This window comes from Lipophrys pholis (genome assembly GCF_963383615.2).
Source record: "Lipophrys pholis genome assembly, chromosome: 1".
Lineage (NCBI taxonomy): Eukaryota > Metazoa > Chordata > Actinopteri > Blenniiformes > Blenniidae > Lipophrys > Lipophrys pholis.
Window position 1 is genome coordinate 2,459,841 of NC_137635.1, and position 20,909 is coordinate 2,480,749.

Sequence of the window (20,909 nt, forward strand, 5' to 3'; positions counted from 1 at the left end):
TGAACAAGGAAGATGCTCTTGATAACATCAGGCTGTTTTGTTTCTCATAATTAAATTTCAAATAAGCAAAATTCAAACAGCCTGAAAAGTATAATGCATAATTTGCGATTGAAATTTCACATAATGGGCCTTTTCTATGTGTCATGATGCAGTCCATTACAATCTTGTGCCATTTAAGTATTATATTAATCCTGAAATACTAGACTCAATATTGCATATCATTATTATAATTATTAATTATCATTTAGGGTTGTTCAAGGACTCCAATAATCGTTTCAGCAACGCGGGTTGAACGTGGAATGGTAACGTCATCAAAGTGATATCTGAAACTTCTGAAAATCTACTCGTGTTTTGAAATTACACAAATGTGCATCACAATCAGCTTTTGCTGCCAGACTTCTCTCTCGGTATCCGATCGTCTGTTTTAGTTAATGAAGCACTTGTCAAGTGTGGCCTTCAGGACGGAATCCAGAGCAGGTGCTATCTTCTTCTCCGGCTCTTATCTCATTGAAATGTCCTTCACAGGCCGTATAAAGAGTAGAGATTCAGTCCACTTACTTTGCTGTCACTGCCGAAGACAGACGACATGCTGCCTGCTGTTGTAAAGCTCTGCTGTGGAATCTCCTACCCACATCTGAGGAGTATGGCAGGTAAATGCATGTGTTGGAAACATCTTTTCTTTTGAAATTATTTTATGTAAATGCTGTCATAAGAGATCTTTGACAACCTTTTTTTTTTTTTTTTTTTTAAATCGACTTCAGGACTTCAACGCACAGCTGTGGCAGTGATAGGCCCAGAGATCACACACCTGCAGCGGTGGGCACGAATCCAACAGCATACGAAGCAACAAGCTGACTTAAGTTTTAATGGTAAATTGCAATCCTTTTGTTTCTGTTCATTTTTAAAATGTTATATGTTATAGAAAACACACCAAAAATGACTCTTTTGCAGAGACGAAGCCAGAAAGTCTAAAACCAGTTCCAGTGAAAGAAAAGCACCTGTATGTGCAACAAGGTCAGGAAGCAATGAGGAGTGCGCTCAGCATCTTGGAAGACAAAGATGGATGGAAGGTTGAGATCACACAGGTAATGTCTTCTTGATTAAAGTGCCACCCGGTTCCATTACAGCGCCTTCATCAGGTGTGTTCAAGTGCCACACTCTGATAATATGCTGAGCCTAAAGTGACCATCGTGCTGCTTCTTTTCTTTCCTCCAGACCGACGGTGACGTCATTTGGAGCAAAGTCATGCCCGGGGGCAGGAAGGTCTTCAGGCTGGAGGCGGTGCTGGAGGCCAGTGTGGAGAAGCTCTACAATGTCCTGTTTGTCAGAGTCGAAGAGATGCACCAGTGGAACCCGAGCATACAGCAAATTAAAGTGAGCACAACTAATACTCGTAATACTAATCAGAATCATTTTGTAATTACAGAAGAAATGTGAGATACTATATAGGAATATGTGAGGAAAGGAGTTATCGGTTAAAAGCAGGTCTGGTGGGGTTAGCTTTGGGGAGGGATTGTAATGTGGCCAGGCTCATGTCGCCTCTTATGATTTTGGAGAAAAGAGAACAGGCTGTTATCAGATGGGATAGGATCTGACATTTGCTCCATTTTTCTCAGTTTCTGTCGTAACTCTGCGTGTATGTGAAGCTTGAAAAGGTTTTGGTTCTGCTAAACTCTAGGAGCTGAATTGTTGTTTGCTGGTTTTGTCAATCGGTTGTCCTCATTTGACAGCAAAACTGAAATTTGCATATAGATGTATTTCAGTCTGTTTTCAGATGTTTTTCATCTGAAACAAAATCCTGTGCTCCATCGGAAAAGTTGTTGAGATTGTTGTTCCCACTCTGAATGAATTACGATTTGAGTTTTGGTGCTTGCTTCCTGTGAGATGAGTGGAATATACAATAATTGTGGGTGATGGAGGAGAGTCTGTGCTGAATGCACTGGGGACATTCTGGAGGCAACGTTGTTTGACAAGAGATGCAGCTGAACTTCGCATGTGTTGAGGTTCATTGAGGTGTTCAGTTAGTAAGATGTTTGGTTTGCAATCTCACAGCAATAACATAACCAGTTAGAGTCTGATTGGGGCCGTGTGGGTTTTCTCCCAGTACTTGAGTTTTCTCTCACAGTCCAGAAACTTGCATTTCAGTTTAATTGGTGACTCTAAATTGCCAGTAGGCATTCCTGCCTTCACTCATAGTCAGTTGGTGACTGGATCCAGCAGCCCGCAGCTCTGAATAGGATAAAGCAGCGTTGAAGATCGATGGACAGTTAAGCAAGTAATGGTTGTGGTTCAGGTGTTCGGGGGGTGGGGGTTGGGGGGTTGGGGTGGGTTGGGTGGGGACTCAAAAGGATCTCAGGTGGTGAGTTGTTTAATGTGGAGTTCAATGAGCTATTGGAGCAAACATTATAGTGTTGGGATGACTCAAAATGAAAATATTTGAATAAAATCATCAATCATCAAGAGTTTGACCAACGTCAGTTCAAGTAGCTTTCTAACCACCACATTTACTTCCTTTTTTCTGCCTCATCAAGTGCATTTGCTCATTTAAATCAATGAATTCATCTTATAATCATTATTCCCGTATGTTATCCTTGCATTTCAGTGTTGCAGGTAATGTCACTTGTTTCTTTGCCTGTAGGTTTTGAAGCATGTCGGACCAGAAACAATTTTAACTCACGAGGTATCGGCAGAGACGGCGGGGAATCTGATTGGCCAGAGGGATTTCCTGAGCGTGAGACACAGCTGCAAACAGAAGTCGGGCATCTATCTTGGAGGAGCGGCCATTGAATTGGAGTCTTTCCCGCCTCAGGCAGGCTTTGTGAGGTACAGGATCCTCTGCACCACTTTAGAGATCACCGTGTGAAAATATATATCCAGTAACCCCATTAACCTCACTTGTATGAGATAGAGCGTTTGAATGAGGCTCATTCCAATCATTCAGATACTAAGCAACCAGAATGACAACAGAGAATAAAAATGACAGTAAAGACTGAAAATTGTTTTGATTTCAGCTGACATTTTAATCTGACCTGACAGCATCCTTTAATATCAGTGGCCTTAAATGTCTGCTTTCTTATCGCATGTCTGTGAGATAAAAATGGTTTATTTGGCAAATGTCAGAGGGTTTTGAGGAAAACGAAAACACTAGAAATATAGCACAAGATTAAAAAAAAAAAATGACGAGACTGACACTGACCTAGATATTTAATGCTATCAATATCAACGCGTTTCTTCATCTGACATATTCACTGTGTTCATTTTATTGTGTGAGAGAGCTTCATTATTCTTCTTAAATCATCAGTAAACACACCAAATGACTCAACAAATTTAAATTTTTTTGTCCAAGAGTCACCGAAGTATTTATATTTTATATTGTTGAGTTACAAGTAATCGTCTCTCCATTTGTTGACACAATACAAAATGATAAAAATTTGTGGATTTGCAGTTCTTGGGCTATTTGGAGTTTTCTCTTGCAAGAAATATAATATAATATAAAATTAATATTGAATTGGCTAAAAACTAAAGACTAACGAGTTTGTGTGTTGCAGAGCCAAGGATGGACCAACCTGCATCATTATACAAGCTCTTGATGAAAATGCGACAAAAACACATTTCACATGGCTCCTCAACATGGATGTCAAGGTAAATAAAGACATTTTTTTCCAATATATTTATCTATTTCTCTTCTTTACAGTTTATCAATGTCAATATTTTATGTTTTAAAACACTGTGCATCTTTTTTTTCTTTTTACTTAATTTTGCTGAAAATGCTCAAAATTGTTTTTACTGAACCAACACATCTAATTATGCCTATTCACGTTTTTATTGTGGTATGCTGTTAATGTTGAGCTGAGAATAATAGCTATAATTATGATTAGGATCAGAATTCGAAGGTGAAACTAAGAGTTATTGTGAATTCACTAGACGGGCAGCCCTAAATCATTTAAGTCCTTCATATATTTAATAGTTTTAGTTTTAGAGCATTATTAGTTGTAACTTTTGCAAAAACCTATAAAACTGTATAGAGACCAAGTGTATGAAGAGGAGAGACCCAGGACTTTAATGAAAGCTATTTATATTAAAGCTAATTAAAGAGTAGGGAGACATAAAAAGAAAAAAAAAGAAAAGAAAAGAATAAGAAAATAACTTTCTCCGGGGCACTCATTACAATTTGAAAATCCTTGCAATATCATGTTGTTAAATGATACTTTAGTCAGTATAAATAAACACAATATCAACTCCATATACTGTATATTTCACAGGTTTTTTTCCCCACGAGATTATGGTCACCAATTAACTGCACATGTATGTTTTTGAAGTGTGGGAGGAAACAGGAGTATTTGGAGGAAACCACCAGGAGAACACGCAAACTCTACACAGAAAGGCCCAAGCCAGTATTTAAACTATTTAAAGTATTTGGCTTATCTTGACTCACATTATGATTAAAAGTATGTTTTAAAATCAGCATGTTGTCTCTTGCACATAGATGTGTACACTGCCCATATTGAACGAATAGAGTGGTGCATTATCACCATATTATAAATCCCAGAGGTTTTAACAAACAACAGCTGTCCTATTGTTCAGCAGAACTATTTATTCATGCATTCACTTCGCCATCATCTTTCCATTATTAACATGGACGAAATGCAGAATTCTCTGCACTTGGTCTGTCCAACGCTTTGAATGGGTTTGTTTATGTGGGGAATCACATTTGCATAATATGAAACATACATACAGTATCTCCTGTGCTGCAGCAGACCACATGGTATATGGCCTCCCTCTTTTGTTTACTGCTGGCAATGTACAATTCAGTGTCGTGACAAAGATAACTCTTTTTCCCAGGGTTGGTTGCCAAAGTCTATTGTCAATCAGGCTTTACCCCGAGCACAGTTGGATTTCACCAGACACCTCCGCAGACATCTGAGCCTGAGCTGACCGAGGCGGCGTGCGGCCCTCAACTGCTAGCAGCACCCTGTCATCGCTGCCAGAGGAAGTCTAGAAGGAGTCTGACAGCGTCGCCCTGCAGAGGGCTGAAGAAACACTGGCCGGAAGAGACACTCAGCTAATAGGTTCCTGCAGACCAGAGCTGACGGAGACCAGTGCCGGCAGCCCGGCGCTCGCCTGGTGGAACGAAGCAGCTTTTTTCTATAGGAATTAATGTCACATTGTGCCACTCAAACCTCATTAAGTCTTCCTGATCAAAAGACATCACCGTCGTCTGTTCATATGTGACCCCATGCACATGCCTGCAAAGAATTTAATAAAGTGTGAGAATGCAACGTTTTATTTTTTGTCAGGCTTGCTTTCACTAATCATCAAACATGTTGAACGACACAAAAACAAGAGACACTGCAGATCATCATGAGTCCATGTGAATCAGGGACACATGAAAAGAGCAAGTAACAGAGCACAGAGGAACGTTTCATGAATGTCCAATTTGTAAGAGACATGATTTATAAAAGCTGACCGATCTGTATTATAGAGCAGTTTCTCACATATGTTGTGTGATGGAGTGGATCTCATATCTCAGTCTTGTCTCACATAGTGAACATACAAACTCTACACTTTCTCTGTTGAGTTTCTCCCCGTGTGTCCATGAGATTCCTCTTACAGTCCAAACAGATGCATTTAAGGATGATTGGTGACCGTAAACTTCCGTTGCTAATCCGAAGAAAGGAAATGTGGAGTGGCATTTTCAGACCGTTCATAATAACTGACTTCAATCCAAAAAGTGAGCTGAAAAAAAGAAAAGGGCAAGAACTTAAAGTCCAGTTGTCCCAACAGCAGTCATTTTTCTCACAGCAGTCTACAAAAGCAAAAGCAGCCACTCAGGCATCATTCCGGCTGAGTCACTTAATCGCTAAGAACAAGAAGTTCTTCCAAGATGGAGAAAGAAGCATTTATTGAAGCAGCTGACTGCAGATTTGGAGGATAACAGTTCTGGAACGCAGAGGAAAAGTACCCCAACATGTGCGAAATGTGCGACATCCTTGACTGCATTATTTGGCTCCCCTTATTTACACGAGTCAGCCTTTTACCACATGAAGATTATCAAGTCCAAATACCATTCCATCGGGACTGATGATCATTTAGAAGTGTGGTTGAGGCTGGCAATCAGCAGCTACTGTCCGGACTATGCATCATTCAGAGCAAGTCATCCGAGTAAGACAAAAAATGTACAATGTTCTATTGGGCAATATGGCTTCATGCAGTAATGCGAGGTACACTAACATGTATTGCACATATAAAGATTACTCAATATATTTGTAAATAAATGTCTGTTTACCATTCTTATAAATAGGTAGATCATTTTGACTTGGTCATTTTATAAGTAGCTCACATGGTGAAAAAGTATGAGCACCCCTACCCTAAACCGTCTATGCTCCCCGTAATGCATAGACAAACTGTTCGGGATGCAGCCTGCACTGATTCTTCATTATCTGGGCTGGACTCCAGCACATGTGACCCTCCTTTGTTTAAAGTGGCACAGAAGATGGATGGAAATTTTACTTGCATCAGTCTGACACAAACGTCCCCCATGTGCTTTCATCAGTCTTATGAGTGGGATTGTACAATATATGTCAGTCATCTTCCAGTCACGAGGTGGATTTGAGTCCCGTCTTGTTCATTAAAGTCAGTGGCATGTGACTGTGGAAGTATATACTGTATGTAAAGCCCTGTTACAGTACCTAGACATCTCATATTAGAAGAAAACATCTCAGGAAGAGCATTACCTTATATCACATTAATACACTATGATCATCACTGAATGTAGAATCAGAGATGAGACCGTGTATGAAAAGGTTTTAGTTTGAAGGGAGATATATCCTGTAAAGCCATGGGTTTATTCTGATGAAAAAAAACCTTCAGCGAACACCGAGGTTATGAAACCTGAAACTGCAATAGTACAGTACTGATACTGCACAACAGATCAAGTTTACTTATATTGCATATATGCAATATAAGTAAATGCATTTATTCAGGTGGGGGATCCGGTCCGGTAGAAAAAGCGAATGAAGGAAAAACACAAACAATCTCTATTCTTTCAAATGTGTTTTACTTTGTTCACCATACCACTTAAAAATTCAATAAATATTAACACTTAAAGCTTTCATTCACGTACGTATATACAATAACTATACAATAAACATAATGATGTTATGAACTGCAATGCAGGAACAGGTGTAACAGTATGACCAACCACAGTCTGTAGACTTACAGCATTGCATGTTTCGCAACTTTTCATAACTTGAAATTTACACTATATACATTATTATCTGGGGAAAAAATGTATCACTTACCAAAAAATATCGTAATAAGTGTTTTGTTTTTTTTTCTTTTCTTTTCTGGGAATCTTTTAGTTTTTAAAGCATCAAAGAACTGGCTCTCACAAAGACAAACAAAGGGCACGCTACAGCGGGGTTGGCTTGCAAACAGTTGAGTTTTTTTTTCTTTTTCTTTTGTTATCAGTGAGGAAAATTACAGGTTTTTGGATTTGACAACAAAACAAAGAGCACCGGGAACAGAGAAGCTGGGAAGCTCTCTGCAAGGAGCGACGACTGGAAAGTCAAGAGCGTGCCACTGGGATAATTATACACCCGACAAGTGTTTTATTTTAATGGAGCAATAGTCTGATTCGCGTATTTGAACAATGTATATCCTGTGTACATGGATAAAGTCTAGATTTTCACTAAATCACTGCTTTTGAATGATTTAAATGCATCTACCCACAAAAGGTAGATCGTCCTTTGGTTCTAGGCAACAATTTCTCACACAGTTGGACAATTTGAAAGTTATTCTTGACCAATGCCAAACATCTTTTCTTTGCTGTTGATTTGTTTGTCGGATTGGGATGGCTGCAGTCTGAAGAAAGACGATAAATGAGCATTTTAACAGGAGCAGTGTGTGAACAGGCTGTGTTTGTTAAATGAACACATGATGACGATGCCAATATGCCTCGTTTCATCATCGAATCCTCCAAACACCAAACAGGACTCAATAACAAAGAAAAGCTGTTCGCATTGGACAAAGAAGATATAGCAATTTAAGGGTTCAATCCATAGACCATGAAAGCTTTTTCAAACCGGAGCTACTAAAAAATGGCAGATATAATAAAACAACCAATTTGCATCTAAATTAATTTCATTATTAAAAATAATTAGGGTTTGTTTATCTTCACAGATGGTTAACGCTTGATTGAATTTCAACAGGTTGATAATTATTCTGGTGGCACACTCAAGAATCCGCAGTTCGCACGCGCACCCTCAGAAACTGGGGACTTTGAGCTCTCCTCGCATTCACAATACAAGTTCAATAGTAGTTCTAATGCACTTGAGGAAAAAAAACAAAACAGTCTAAGACAACTGTACACAGATAAAAACATGAACGTAGCAATGCAGTCATCACATTTTGAACACGTCTTGTAGTCGTTTTAGTTTACAGCACCTTGGTTTTGACGTTTTCTTTTTTTTTTTTTTTTTTTTTTTTTCCTTCTCCCATTTCATATTTGAAGCACAGAGGGCAGAGCACCGCTGCACGTAGATCACTCTGGAGTTTTTGATGAGGTAACCATGACTGGTCTGGTCTAAGTTCACTGGTATGAAAAAAATAAAATCAAAAAAAAACAAAAACAATAGAGAAATTATCTGCAGCAACTTTTGGAGTGACACAGATACTGCCAAGTGTGAGCCGGCGTTCAACGCTCACTGTTTCTGTGCTGACAGGGTCCTGTGACTCGAGTCCCTCTCAGATCCTACATCGTCCCTTCTTGACCTGGCAGCAACTGGGCCTAAAGTGCTGTTTGGACTGTGCTCTTTAGAGGCACCTCCACTGGAGTCTGCTGTGGGCCGTGGCGGCCCTGGAGGTAGAGGAGGCCCCGCGTCTGAATCCCTCTTCCCAGCAGAGAGGAAGGAGCTGCTGGTGGGATGCCGGGGCAGAGCAGCGTCTGCTGAGGGTGAAGCTTGGGCGTGAACGGCCGCCGTTGGCACCGGGGAGGCGAAGAGAGGCTGCCGACTGACAGCCTTAGTGGTTTGCGGTGGGATCGGAGTCGTGGTGAAAGGAGGCGCCTTCGTTGAAGCAGGATGAGACGTGGTTGAGATCTCATGGTCAGCTAAAGGCTGCGGTGCGGAGATGTGGATGTCGGGAATGTCCTCGGTGAGACCTTTCTTGTTGCAGGATTCACAACACAGCTTGTAATATCCCGGGATGGAACAATAGCGGGCGAGAACCTCCATTTGACAGAAAATCGATTTGTCCCCAAGACAAGGCTCATCTGGTAATAACAAGAGAGGACATCACGAGCAGCACAACTGAAAAAAAACGCATCTTTTGCAGACATTTTGTTTTCAATCACCAGTATGTCTGAAATGACATATGAACTCACTTGATGAGATCTTCTGCACAGGGTTTTCAGGAACTCTTTGGAACACGGCTTCATCTTTCATTGTAGAATTTTCTGCTGGCTGTCCTGGAGGGCATGACATCAGAGAAAAGACAAGATTATAATGGAAAAATAAACCACTCAACAGGAGCAACAAGACCCTCGAGACACACATCTAGCAACCTCATAAAAAAAACCAACAACAAAAAGCAGGGAACTATAACAAGCTTTATATCAGGGCATGTGGCACAACCAGGGCTTCTTAGTGATTTTCACGAAATATATTTTCACAATACTAGACCTGTAACTGTAAGGACGGAGAGAAATGGAGGCTCTGAGCACTTTAAAAAAGAGGCAGCATGTGGAAAAACTGCGGGGGATCATCCGTGCAGAGAGAAATCTTTCGACGGACGCTTTCTGTTCACAGACAGACACTCTCTGAGAGCCGACACTTACGAGGAAGGCTCTTCTTGTAATTGGCATGCTGGGATAATGGAATCTATCTCAGCATTTGATTATGGCATGTTGCACCAATGTGACACCAAATGAAGACTATTTATCAATTAACCTGTAGACATCTTAAAGGACACGGAGGGTTTTAAATATGCAGGACGCAGCACATTTACCACCCACAATTTTGAGTCTACCTGAAAACTGCTTAAAAGCACATTTCAGTTCGGCGTAGGTACAGTTGCGTAAGCAACAGAAAGAGTCAGCGTGTGAACCACTGAACAATCGTGTGTACATCTCACCTGGACAAGGATTTAACTTGCAGATGAGGACCGTCTCGGGCTTCTCGCCCTCGCACTCCCCTATCGTGTTGTCGCTGGCCTTGCAGACCACCTGCCTCTGCTGAATTCCTTCTCCACAAGTCACGGAGCACTGTCGCACACAAGCAAACGCACATCACGTCAGCTGCCATTAGAATGAAGTGCAGTTATTACTCAACTCATTATAATGTGACTGGGCTTTTACCGAAAGGTCAAATATTCCGATTTTCAATACCTCTCTACCAAGCAGGAGTTAATCAATAGTCACTGACATTTTCAGTTCCACGAGATGTTTGCTGTTACAAGAGAAGAACTAGACGAATGTTCACTTTAGTCAGATAATGCAGATAACCAGCTGGATGTCAAATGTCAAATAGCAAAGCAAATTCACGGCAAATACCTTTTTGTTACAATAATAAACTACTTATGTGATGGTCCACCATGCATAAAGTTAAATTAGAATACATCATTTTTTGTTTTTTTGTTTCATTTACTGAATTTAATGTTTAATAAGTTAAAACAACCAGTTTAAAGGTCAATCCTGTGGTATACAATAATGTTGTGCAATAGTGAGTTTCATACCTGAGTCTAAACTCTAGATTCCCTAAATCTGGTTATCAAAAGTTTACCTGTATGGATCTTATATTTATTTATTTTCTTTTCTAGTTGGCACCTGATAGAACCTGGAATACCGGCACACACACAAAAAAAACTATTTTCATTTGGTTTGGGTCCCTTACAGCTGCAGGGTGAATAAAAAAAGGAATCTTTAATGACGAAAGGTTTCACTTTGTTTATGAGTTATTTGCAAAGAGAGTTGTGAAGGGCTGACTTGGTAGAGCTCAGTAAACATAAAAACAAGGTTATCACCTATTAAGCTCAAAATGTAGTGAGTCGGTGTACAAATTTCTTCATTAGTCACATATACATCGTGGTACAGTGACTGGATTTCACCATTGAGCAACAGGCAGGCACTGTGCAGTACCCTACGAGCATTTTTGGGGGATGGGGGCCAACATCTTTCATAATATCTTGCACCGTACATTAACAGAATAAAGCTTGTTCCACCTGAGACCACGCTCCTGTCCTCCACTGGGCCGGGCACGACGTGGAGTTGCAGCCCCTTCTCATGTCTGGACGCTCCTCTGTGCAGTGTTTGCTGTGCACCAGCCTGTTGGTGCCGTTGTGGAGCATCTGCATGCACTGCACCAGTCTGGTCTGGTAGCCCAGTTTCCCACAGGTCTTACTGCATGGGGTCCAGTCCTCCACCACCCACCTGTCAGCACAGCAGGCACTCTGAAAAGATTACCCTTTAACACCATCTAAAACGGTATAATTCATGTCTGGAAAGGCATATGGCGGCAAAGTCATTATTTCCACTCTGAGCAAGGAGAAGACAAAGGCATTAATACCTGCTGCTAATGGATATAATGTTCAGAATCACTATGGACGATTGAAGGTCACTCACGTGGGCTGGCTGCACTCCTGGATGTTACAGCGTTTGCGAATCGGTTTGGGCTTTTTGCTCGTCTCACAAAAATTACGATGCACCAAGCGGCTGTCGCTCTTTCTCCGGCATCCATATTTTGTGAATTGTATGCCTGAAAACATACAAATACAGCAAACACAGTCAAGAGTTGTTTTTTTTATTTTATTTATAAAATCATGTACAGTACTTGTTATTGTTAAGGGACATAGAAAATTAGAAAACAGAAGCCATCATATTTGATTAAGCAGAAACATTGTTAGATATTGCTTTGATTCCACTTGTCCAGTGGCTTGCTAAAGTATTTCTCAGTTTGGTGAAGGTCTGGACTTTAACTTGTTCATTCTAACACATGAATATACGTTGATCTAAAACTTTCCATTTGGGCTCAGGCTGTACTGTATGTTTTGGGTCATCGCTCTGCTGGAAGGTGAACCTCCGACCCCAGTCTCATGTCTTTTGCAGACTCTTAACAAATTTTCAAACAATATTGTCCTGTGTTTGGCTTCATCCATCATCCCATCAACTCTGAGCAGCCTCCATGTCCCTCCTGAAGAATCGCATCCCCACAGCATGATGCTGCTACCACCATGTTTTATAGTGGGGATGGTGTGTTTGGGGCGGTGTGCATTGCGAGTTTTCCTCCGCACAGCATAATATTTTTGCACATACTTTTAATTTATTTTTATTTGTAATTGTGTTAGTCCATCATGTAAAATCCCATTAAAATATATTTACATTTTTGGTTGTATTGTGACAAACTGCGGTACGAACGCTTTTGCAAGCCACTGAACATTTTTCGTTATTTCATCCTTGAGATATTCAGAGCATTTCATTCAGAGGGCTCTGATTAGGGGAAGAGGAGCACTTGAATAAAAGAGGAGGGCAGTTCAAGTAAAATAACTTGCAGTATTCACCTATCTTATGGGTAAGTATTCTTTTTTACTCACTTTTTTAGTACTCCTTTTTTTATTGTAGCACTCAGGAATATAAAAAAAAATAAAAAATATTGAAAATGTATCCCTACCAATTGAGTGTCACTTAGCCTCAAATCGTGATTATGATGTCTGGGTTGAATGAGGGTGTCTGGCACTCTCAAACATTTTTGTTGAAAAAGGATCAAAAATGGGATAATTACAACTAGCTGATGTATTGTCAACGGAAAGCTGTCTGGTCAAGGCCTCAGAGGAGGCGGCACCAAAGCCAAACCACCTATGAGGACGTGTGTACAGACAAGTAGGAGTGCATCAAAAGTAGCAGTAAGATCATGCTGGAGGTTTGCGGCAGCGGAGCTGCACATCAGTACCTAAACACATGAAAGTGATCATATGCATGCACGCCGTCGAGTTTATAGGTTGTCATTAAAAAAGACAATGCTTCTTCTTTGCAAGAGATCAGATAATAATGCTCAGTAGTCTGCACACTGGAACACACTGCATGACACTAAAAGACAGAGCGATGCTTATCCAAACATACGTTTTACTGTGTAACATAACCCTTAATTTAAATCTGTCTCTTAAAGATAAATTGGGGGATCTTTAAATCTATGTGAGATATGGAATTTGTAAAATGATGATAACGCAAAGTATTGCAGCTTGCACTTGTCCTAAAAGAGTTGTGGTGTCCCAATTTAATTTTAGTGTTTGCTTCAATCTCACTCATTGCACCTGATTTAACATAGTTAACCGAAATACGAAACCACATTTAAATGTGCTGTATGCAATATGAGAGTATGTGTATTTTCAATGTCATTATATTGTAGGATCTTACAACTTAAAAGTGCATTAGAAATGATTCAGAATTCCAATCTCACACTTTTAGTGAGAATGGTGAAATACGTCAGATTTCCCACAGTTTATTTTATGATAAGTAACTTCCTCTTTAAATTTCTTCTTCAACAACACTTCTTTAAAAGACAATTCCCAGATATGTCAGTTTACGGCAGGCTGGAAAGACAGTGGTAACGTTTCATCGGTTTGCTGGAGTTTCTCTGTGTATTTTATGTGTATTTTATATGTACTCTCTCTTTCTTTCCCCTCTCACTATTCAACGGCACGTTTGTGAGGTAAAGTGGTGACGTCAAGCTGGCTGTAGATGTGAGCGTTAGCTCTGATAGGGCGTCCAGGGTGTCACACGTCACCTTGAACTTAGTCTGAATAAAAGGTGGATGGAAGAAAGTTATAAACTCCTCAGGTTTCCAGATAAAGAGGTCTGGGCTGTCAGCCTGTTTTCTCACTTTAGCACACAGGATGTAATATTTGAGGAACAACGACAGACTTAAGTAAAAAAAATAAAGAAATAAAAGTGGTGTCTATATTGAACTGTATATAATGAAATCATGAGAAATGTGAAAACATCTTTTCTATGCAAATTTCTTTTTTTTTTTTTTTTTGGGTGGTCACACATACATTGTCTTACATACCTCCCCCACAAGGTTTGGAGCACTGAGACCAGCTTTTCAGTGCCCACTCATAGGTGTCAAGTTCAGCCAGGAGTACGTTGTTATTTGTAATGAGCGGCAGCAGGTCCTCGTGTATGATATACTTATATGTCAGGCTGATCTTTGCATCATCTTCTTGCGGAATGACCTGCAGCGACGTGAACAAAGTACGTTAGCAAAACCGGAACGGATGATTTGCAAAGCTCAGAGAACTCGTCTGACTCCACCCACCAGAACTACGATTCCTTCATGCAGCGGGCCACTGGTTTTCAACGTCTCCTTCTCCCCATCAATGGCGTACTCCCACTGCAAGCCATTCTCGATGAAAGTCTTCGATTCCGCGTCTTCGCTTTTTGCGTTCAGGATGAAGTTTCCAGTCACTTGGTTCTTCACAGCTGTCGATGATGAGAAGAGGAATATTTTATGCAAATGTGGCAAGAAAATCCATGCATACACAGTGTTTTCATTGAAATATGTAAAAAAAAATATAAGAAAAGAAAAATGAACCTAACCCTTCTTTTCCAAATAAGACTTTCCTTGAAGTAGAGAGTATGTCAGTATGAATTTAGAGATGTCGACCATTGTGGTTCGCCAACACTAATTCCTCCAAGTTGTGTGCCATCTCTCATTCCCCCCCGAGTTAATAAAAGCCAGAGAGAAGCCGAGTGGAGAAGAGAGGAGGAGGAAAAGGTTGATCTGATCCCAACTCAGTGGCACAAAGAGCCACTGTGAGCTTACAGATACAAGTCTGTCACTGCTTGTCATGCAAGAGGAGAGCTCCCAGCTCCGGGTTTAATGCTTTTCCTATGAATGGTAAATTAAACCAAACACACTGAGATTCACCGAGTTACCTCAATTAATCTCCAACAAAAGGTTATAAGTGCTGTGGTGAAGCAAACACAAAAATAATTGTTCTTTTCAAAGCAGAAAAAGGGAAACGTGATGTGAAAAACGGATTTTGTTTGACTCTGTAGAGTACTTTGTTGTTTTTTTTTCAACTCGTGAAGCTTGAACACCAAGCAAACAAAGGTGTTCATATGTATTATAAGGTGTTTATTCTCTTCATTGTGACCTGGCAGAACTCATAATCAATAACCCGCAAACAATACGAGACACATACAGGAAAGACAACGTTTGATGCAGAATACAAAGTCTGGAACAAGATGTGGTTAATTCTCAGAGAACAAACAGCTTTTATTCATGGGTCACACACAGAATCATCTTGTGAACACCATGTAACATACTTTTCTATCACACAGTGTGAAACAAAGTAAACCCTTTGTTAAACTGTATTGCCTGTCCTTGATCTAACAATGCCCTGTCAGTAGTGAGCATCAGCATGACTTTTTCTATGGATGGATGGTTCCATGCTTTTCATGTTGATTACATGAATTCTGACCCCGTGTAAACAATCTTTCAAGTTTATGTATTGATTTTGATGAGCCTGAGCAGAACACGGCCGTTGCTTCTTGTTCTCACTTGAATGGGGTAGATTACTCTGTTGTCCTCTGCCACAGTGGCTCATCTGCTTCAAAGTTCACAGGCTCTGCAATCACAAATGATCTTCTGCGTGTAGCCAGTGGTTACTGTGGCCTTTTCTTCTTTTTTTAACAAATTAGCCTCGCCGTCCCTCCCTGGTCTCTGTCATTGTGACAAGGCCATTCCCAGGAGAAAACCTCAAGATGGTTGTGTGTGAATGTTCCACTAAAAACAACAAACCAAGCATTCAAAATCAAAATACCTCACCTATGTGATGTATTTTCCTCATTTTAAAGCTCAATTTGACCAACAGGTTCTCTAATCATCTTAGACTTTATCTAACGTTACAGGACTAGGCAGGCGGTATTCCACGTCACAGGATTACTGTGAATCCGGAAATTCCCCAAAGACCTTCTCCTTTGGCTTTAGCCTTCACAGGACCAGTCCTCCAAGGACTGACATAGGTGTGATCTTTGAAAGATGAGTTGAGACACAGCTTTCTCACATCCTGTATTCGTCAGGAAGCATTTTTCTATTCAGATCTGAGTGATCGTGAAAAAAACCTTCCATAAGCAGACGTTATGAAACTCCACAATTTCTGAGACAGATATCTCCCAGTTGTCAGGAATATTGCCAAAGACCACACAGATATCCAGTATCTTTGAAATAGATGCAAAAACTGTATTTTTCTCAGTAAGTTTTGCTCAAAACTATCCTTTAAAATCTACAATCCTGATGACTGTGCATTTTTTTCTGGTGCCCTCAATGAGTCATTTTGAAAAAAAAAAACATGCAAACCAATAACTCTGATTTTGATCAACTGAGATCTACAATTTTCATTTCAGAAGACTCAACCTTGGATGTGTTTTCACAGATGAAAAAAAAAAAGGGGGGGGGGGTGTGTGAGACAGACTCACCAATTATATGAGGGGAGGTCTCGTTCTCTTCGATAACTATGTGGCGGGCTCCAATTGGGATGTCGAACATCTTCAGCATTCCTAACAAGACAAAGAGAGAAAGCATGGTACGGTCGGGGGTCTGAGGCAGCCAATTATCCCCAAATCAAAAAAGAATTAAATTGAGACAGAAAGTCTGGCCGTGTGTTTGATGATGAAGTGTGGCGCACAGGCTGCGGTCAAACACAGAAGCTCCAGTTGGGCCGCGTTGCTTGTAATTACCGTTCTTTTTGGGGCTCTTGGTGAGCGTCAGCTTTACGGTGCGGCAGTGGGAGTTGTCCCCCTCACAGACGCCACATTTGTCCTCTTGCTTGTAGGAACCGACTTCCTTGTCGCAGCCCACATGCTGAGATGAAACAGAGAGCAGAGACAGTCAATCAGGCGAGAAGCTCTGACGTTCGTACCGAGCTGAGATTGCTCTGGTGGGAAAACGGTGCGGTGGGAGACCACAGCGCACATCGGGGTTAAGGGATGGTGCATATTGGAAACACACTCAGACATAATAGGATTGTAGCCAAAACACAGAAAGCTTCTCCTGCAACAATGAACTTTCACTGTCCAAGGGGAATGCTGAGGCCAAATGTTAAACAGTATTTAACTAAGAGGAAAGTGCAGACAGAGCCAGGGTTGCATTCAATGCTTGTTTGTATTAGACACTCACAGTTTGTTTGTTGTTTTTTTATGGGCTTTGCTCTCATCACAATGGTTTCAGCTTAAAGGCAAAGCAGCAGTGGGAAGCTTTGACAAGCTTGTTCAAGTAGTATCTAGTGTCCTTTTTTATATCGGATAAAAAAAATTGCTGCTTTCTGCAATAAAACTGGTACGGACATGCATCATCTTCATTTCAACTTGATGCTTGTAGATTTTCAGAGATTGAATTTCCTTCTGGTGAATATTTGACCTTGCCTGGCTTTTCATAACAACTCATCATTCTCTGAGATGATCCATGCTTTACATGAATGTTTGACCTTCGTATTTTAAAAAGACATAATACAGCTCAACTGGTAAAATATGGATTCACAGCCACGGAAAAACCGTTCATGGTGAAAATGCTTCCGCTAACATTACTCTAAGTTAGAAAGTGTCAAACAAGCTGCAGTTTGAGAGTATAACGTTCAGACTTACCAGACACTCTCCTCGAGCACATATGCTGAAGGGATCCGAGTAGCTGCATCGTGTCCCATCATGCATCACCTGGTTCATGAACACCACCTCCCCCGTTTCCTTTGACTTACAGCTGAGCTCACACTTACGGCCCTCTGAAAACACAACAGCACACACTCAGACAGGACTCCACAGCACAGCAGTACTCCTATTATTGGCTCAAGACAAGCAAGGTGACTGAACCAGAGAACATCACTCTAAAGCTTTTTACAGAGAAGGAAAACTGGCTTTTTTTTTTTTTTTTCCTTACTAATCGGAAAATGAGTCAGATACAGATTATTAAGATTGAGGGATTGTTGGAGTTGGATGGTGATCACAAGCATTGTTGAGGGCTTTTCAGATTTTTCACTTTTGCGGAAGGCTTCTGGCATTTATTCTTATCACAATATACATACAGCAAAAGGAAAAATGTTCCAATATTGTGCAGCACTGCACTCACACACCTCGATTCAAATGTCTTGAGAAGCTGGTAAAAAAAAATCTGCAGCTCCCAGAAGGCTGATAAGACCTCCTCCATATTAGACATGTAAATAGTTATTCCTGCAAATGTCATCTGTCGTCTTGCCGCTTTCGATGGAACTTTCTAGCCCACTCGCTGTGCTTTACTTCACTCTGCTCAGACGTACCGTCGGGATGCTCGTACGGTAGCCAGGTGTGCTTGACGTTTTTGTGGTATTTGTTGCTTCTCTTGATGCACTGTTGAGCACGGAAGTCCTCGTAAGGGCCAGCACACTCCTCTGTATTGCACATCTGGTAGTCGAACGCAGTGCCGGGACAATCTCGACCACCATAGGCAGGCCTGATGAAAACGACACACACACACACACACACACACACACACACACACACACACACACACACACACACACACACACACACACACACACACACACACACACACACACACACACACACACACAGACACGCAACACAGTTTGCTTTAGGCTCTTCTCATCATAATATTCAATATATGCTGTGCATTCATACGTTGATCAAGATCGATGGCTTGGTTTGTTCAAGGCAAAAAAAAAAAAACTGTATCACACTGTATAAGAGATTAACGGAGGTAAATCATTTGTGTTCTGCCTCTGAGCAAATGCATGAAAATAACTCTTGATTCTATAAAAGCTTGCATGGCTCTGAGCAGAATTACACGCCAGTGCAGTGCAGGTAATGTATTTACATCGAAGATGATTGTAAAATGAAAATCACACTCCAGGGTAGATTTATACCACATTTGCACGGCTCAAAACAAAATGGGGATTATGGTTCTTTCACAGCCACATCGGGTTTACTGGGTGGACAAACAGGCTAAAAGGGGAAAAAGCTTGAAATTGTTCATTTGTTTTATTAATATGTGATGAAAAATATAAAAAAAATATAAAAATACAAATGATTTTGAAATGTGTGTAAATGTTTAGAGAATGACATGAAACCTTCAGGGAATACAACTAAATACAGGAGGCAATGAGAAGAACTATCAGTTTTTGCACACAGATGATATTCCAGACGATGATGGAATGTTTTGCAATTATCTTTGCAAGCAAAAAAAAAAAAAAAAAAAAGATATTAAGCATAATTGCATCAAATATCTCGGGACCACATTAATCTATTAATCTATATCAACATCACAGCTCTCAGGCACTGCTCGGAGACTTCCGAGCGTTAATTCGAGAATTTCCAGTCAGACTTGGTGTGAGGATTGTTTGCAAAGCACTGGCTTGTATCTTTTCAGCTCTTTCTAAGTAACTCTCTTGGGACAGTCGTATCTTTATCTTGACTCAGACATCTTTCTCTTTAGCCTGAGTTCCACAATTTGTTCTCTCCCTCAATAATTTTAATACAGCTTTGAGGCGAAAGAAAAAAAGTCTCCAAACATTTACGAATGACTTTGTTTTTAATCTCACAAAGAGTAGAACCACGAGACACAGAATTTTACTTAACGTCTCCTCTACGTTACCCGTCTCTGTGGAGCAGGACTAAAGCCAGAAATGTGAAATTACTAACAGGAATTCAAATGTCAGCATCCATCCATAGCTTGTGCTGTGAGTCTGGGCCAAGGCAGGATACACTCTGAAAGGGTCACCAGTCCATCACAGGGCAATCACACACACACACACACTCACAGAAAATGTGAATTCCACACAAAAATATCCCAAAGCTCAATCCAGAGCCAAACCAGGGACCCTCGAGCTATTAGTACCAACTATTACACCGGTGAGCAGTCCGAAATATCAGCACTCTCAATAGCTTCTCTAGAAAGTCAAGTACACGTTCAGAATAACAACCTTTGTCAAGAGCAGTCGGTTAAAACATTTTCAATAAAGGACTGTGATGGTCTTTGCTTTGACCTCTCAAAATAAACTCTGCAAGAGGCGACAACCCAATGAAAATGCAGAGGCGCAGGATAATGAGGAAGTTGGGACATATTTATACCTGCTATTGACGGCTCTCCAGTAAGGCGGTTCTTGTTTATAAAAAGGCTTGCGCCTCAGTACATACTGCAAGATCATTCAGATCTAAAAGAAGAGTTCTTTCAATCACCTCTCACAATAAATCTAAAGCTTGTGGAAATGTGGAGACTTTTTTTTTTTCTTTTTTCAATGATTGCCGGTAAATATATAGAAGCATATTTAGTTGTTCATGTCATCACTGATTCTTATGTGGATAAAGCACTCTGTAATATGGATATGGTATTATGGCCAATGGACTGTGCTCCATAAAAGAAGCTTTACTTCAGCATTTGACTGATCAGATATCTTGACTTTCATCAACACCCTGACATTGCTGCCCTAGCTATATAACATTTGTATGCAAAGACTGAACAGAGAATATCACCAAAGGGATTTGGAGAAATTAGTTTCTGTTATGAAAGATTTAATTGCCACAGGTCAGAGATGCTGATGTTGCAGGGATGGAGTCAACAAATGTTTTTAAATGGGGCAATCAATGTAATATACTCCGCCGATTCAATTAGATGAAAACACACATGGAGCTAATTTTACGAGGGGATCACTGCACAATGCAATCTGTGTTCATAACATGTTTATGTTTTAGGAGCAAGATTACATTATGCAAGAAAATAAGAGGACGATGTCGCACTGCAAAATTGGTATTTTCTCTTGGAAATACTGCACAGGAACAAAGAAAGGTGTTCTTTTTTTAGTGCTGGAGAAGATAACTCACACCGTAGTGAGCGTTTCCATTGAAATCACACGCACTTCATATTTGGGAA

At 40.5% G+C, this 20,909-nt stretch overlaps 2 protein-coding genes across 3 annotated transcripts in view; one reads left to right on the forward strand and one right to left on the reverse strand.

The window, feature by feature from the left end:
• The first annotated feature begins 525 nt into the window (after positions 1-525).
• On the forward strand, positions 526-5,277 carry star2 (steroidogenic acute regulatory protein 2). The gene is made up of 7 exons (XM_080485686.1): positions 526-650; positions 762-869; positions 952-1,085; positions 1,216-1,374; positions 2,639-2,823; positions 3,549-3,642; positions 4,843-5,277. The coding sequence occupies exons 1-7, from the start codon at positions 587-589 to the stop codon at positions 4,933-4,935; spliced, it is 837 nt and encodes a 278-aa protein (XP_080341812.1). The 5' UTR covers positions 526-586; the 3' UTR covers positions 4,936-5,277.
• Positions 5,278-7,046: 1,769 nt separating this feature from the next.
• adamts14 (ADAM metallopeptidase with thrombospondin type 1 motif, 14) overlaps positions 7,047-20,909 on the reverse strand; it is a 49,396-nt gene continuing 35,533 nt past the window's right edge. For both annotated transcript variants that reach the window (XM_080469215.1, XM_080469214.1), the window contains exons 12-22: positions 18,301-18,473; positions 17,636-17,769; positions 16,733-16,856; positions 16,472-16,552; positions 14,307-14,470; positions 14,058-14,223; positions 11,618-11,750; positions 11,218-11,425; positions 10,132-10,261; positions 9,383-9,466; positions 7,047-9,271 (exon numbers count right to left, since the gene is read on the reverse strand). In XM_080469215.1, the coding sequence (XP_080325341.1) occupies positions 8,703-9,271; positions 9,383-9,466; positions 10,132-10,261; positions 11,218-11,425; positions 11,618-11,750; positions 14,058-14,223; positions 14,307-14,470; positions 16,472-16,552; positions 16,733-16,856; positions 17,636-17,769; positions 18,301-18,473 (1,966 nt within the window). In that variant the 3' untranslated portion in view covers positions 7,047-8,702. The remainder of the gene's footprint in view (positions 9,272-9,382; positions 9,467-10,131; positions 10,262-11,217; positions 11,426-11,617; positions 11,751-14,057; positions 14,224-14,306; positions 14,471-16,471; positions 16,553-16,732; positions 16,857-17,635; positions 17,770-18,300; positions 18,474-20,909) is intronic.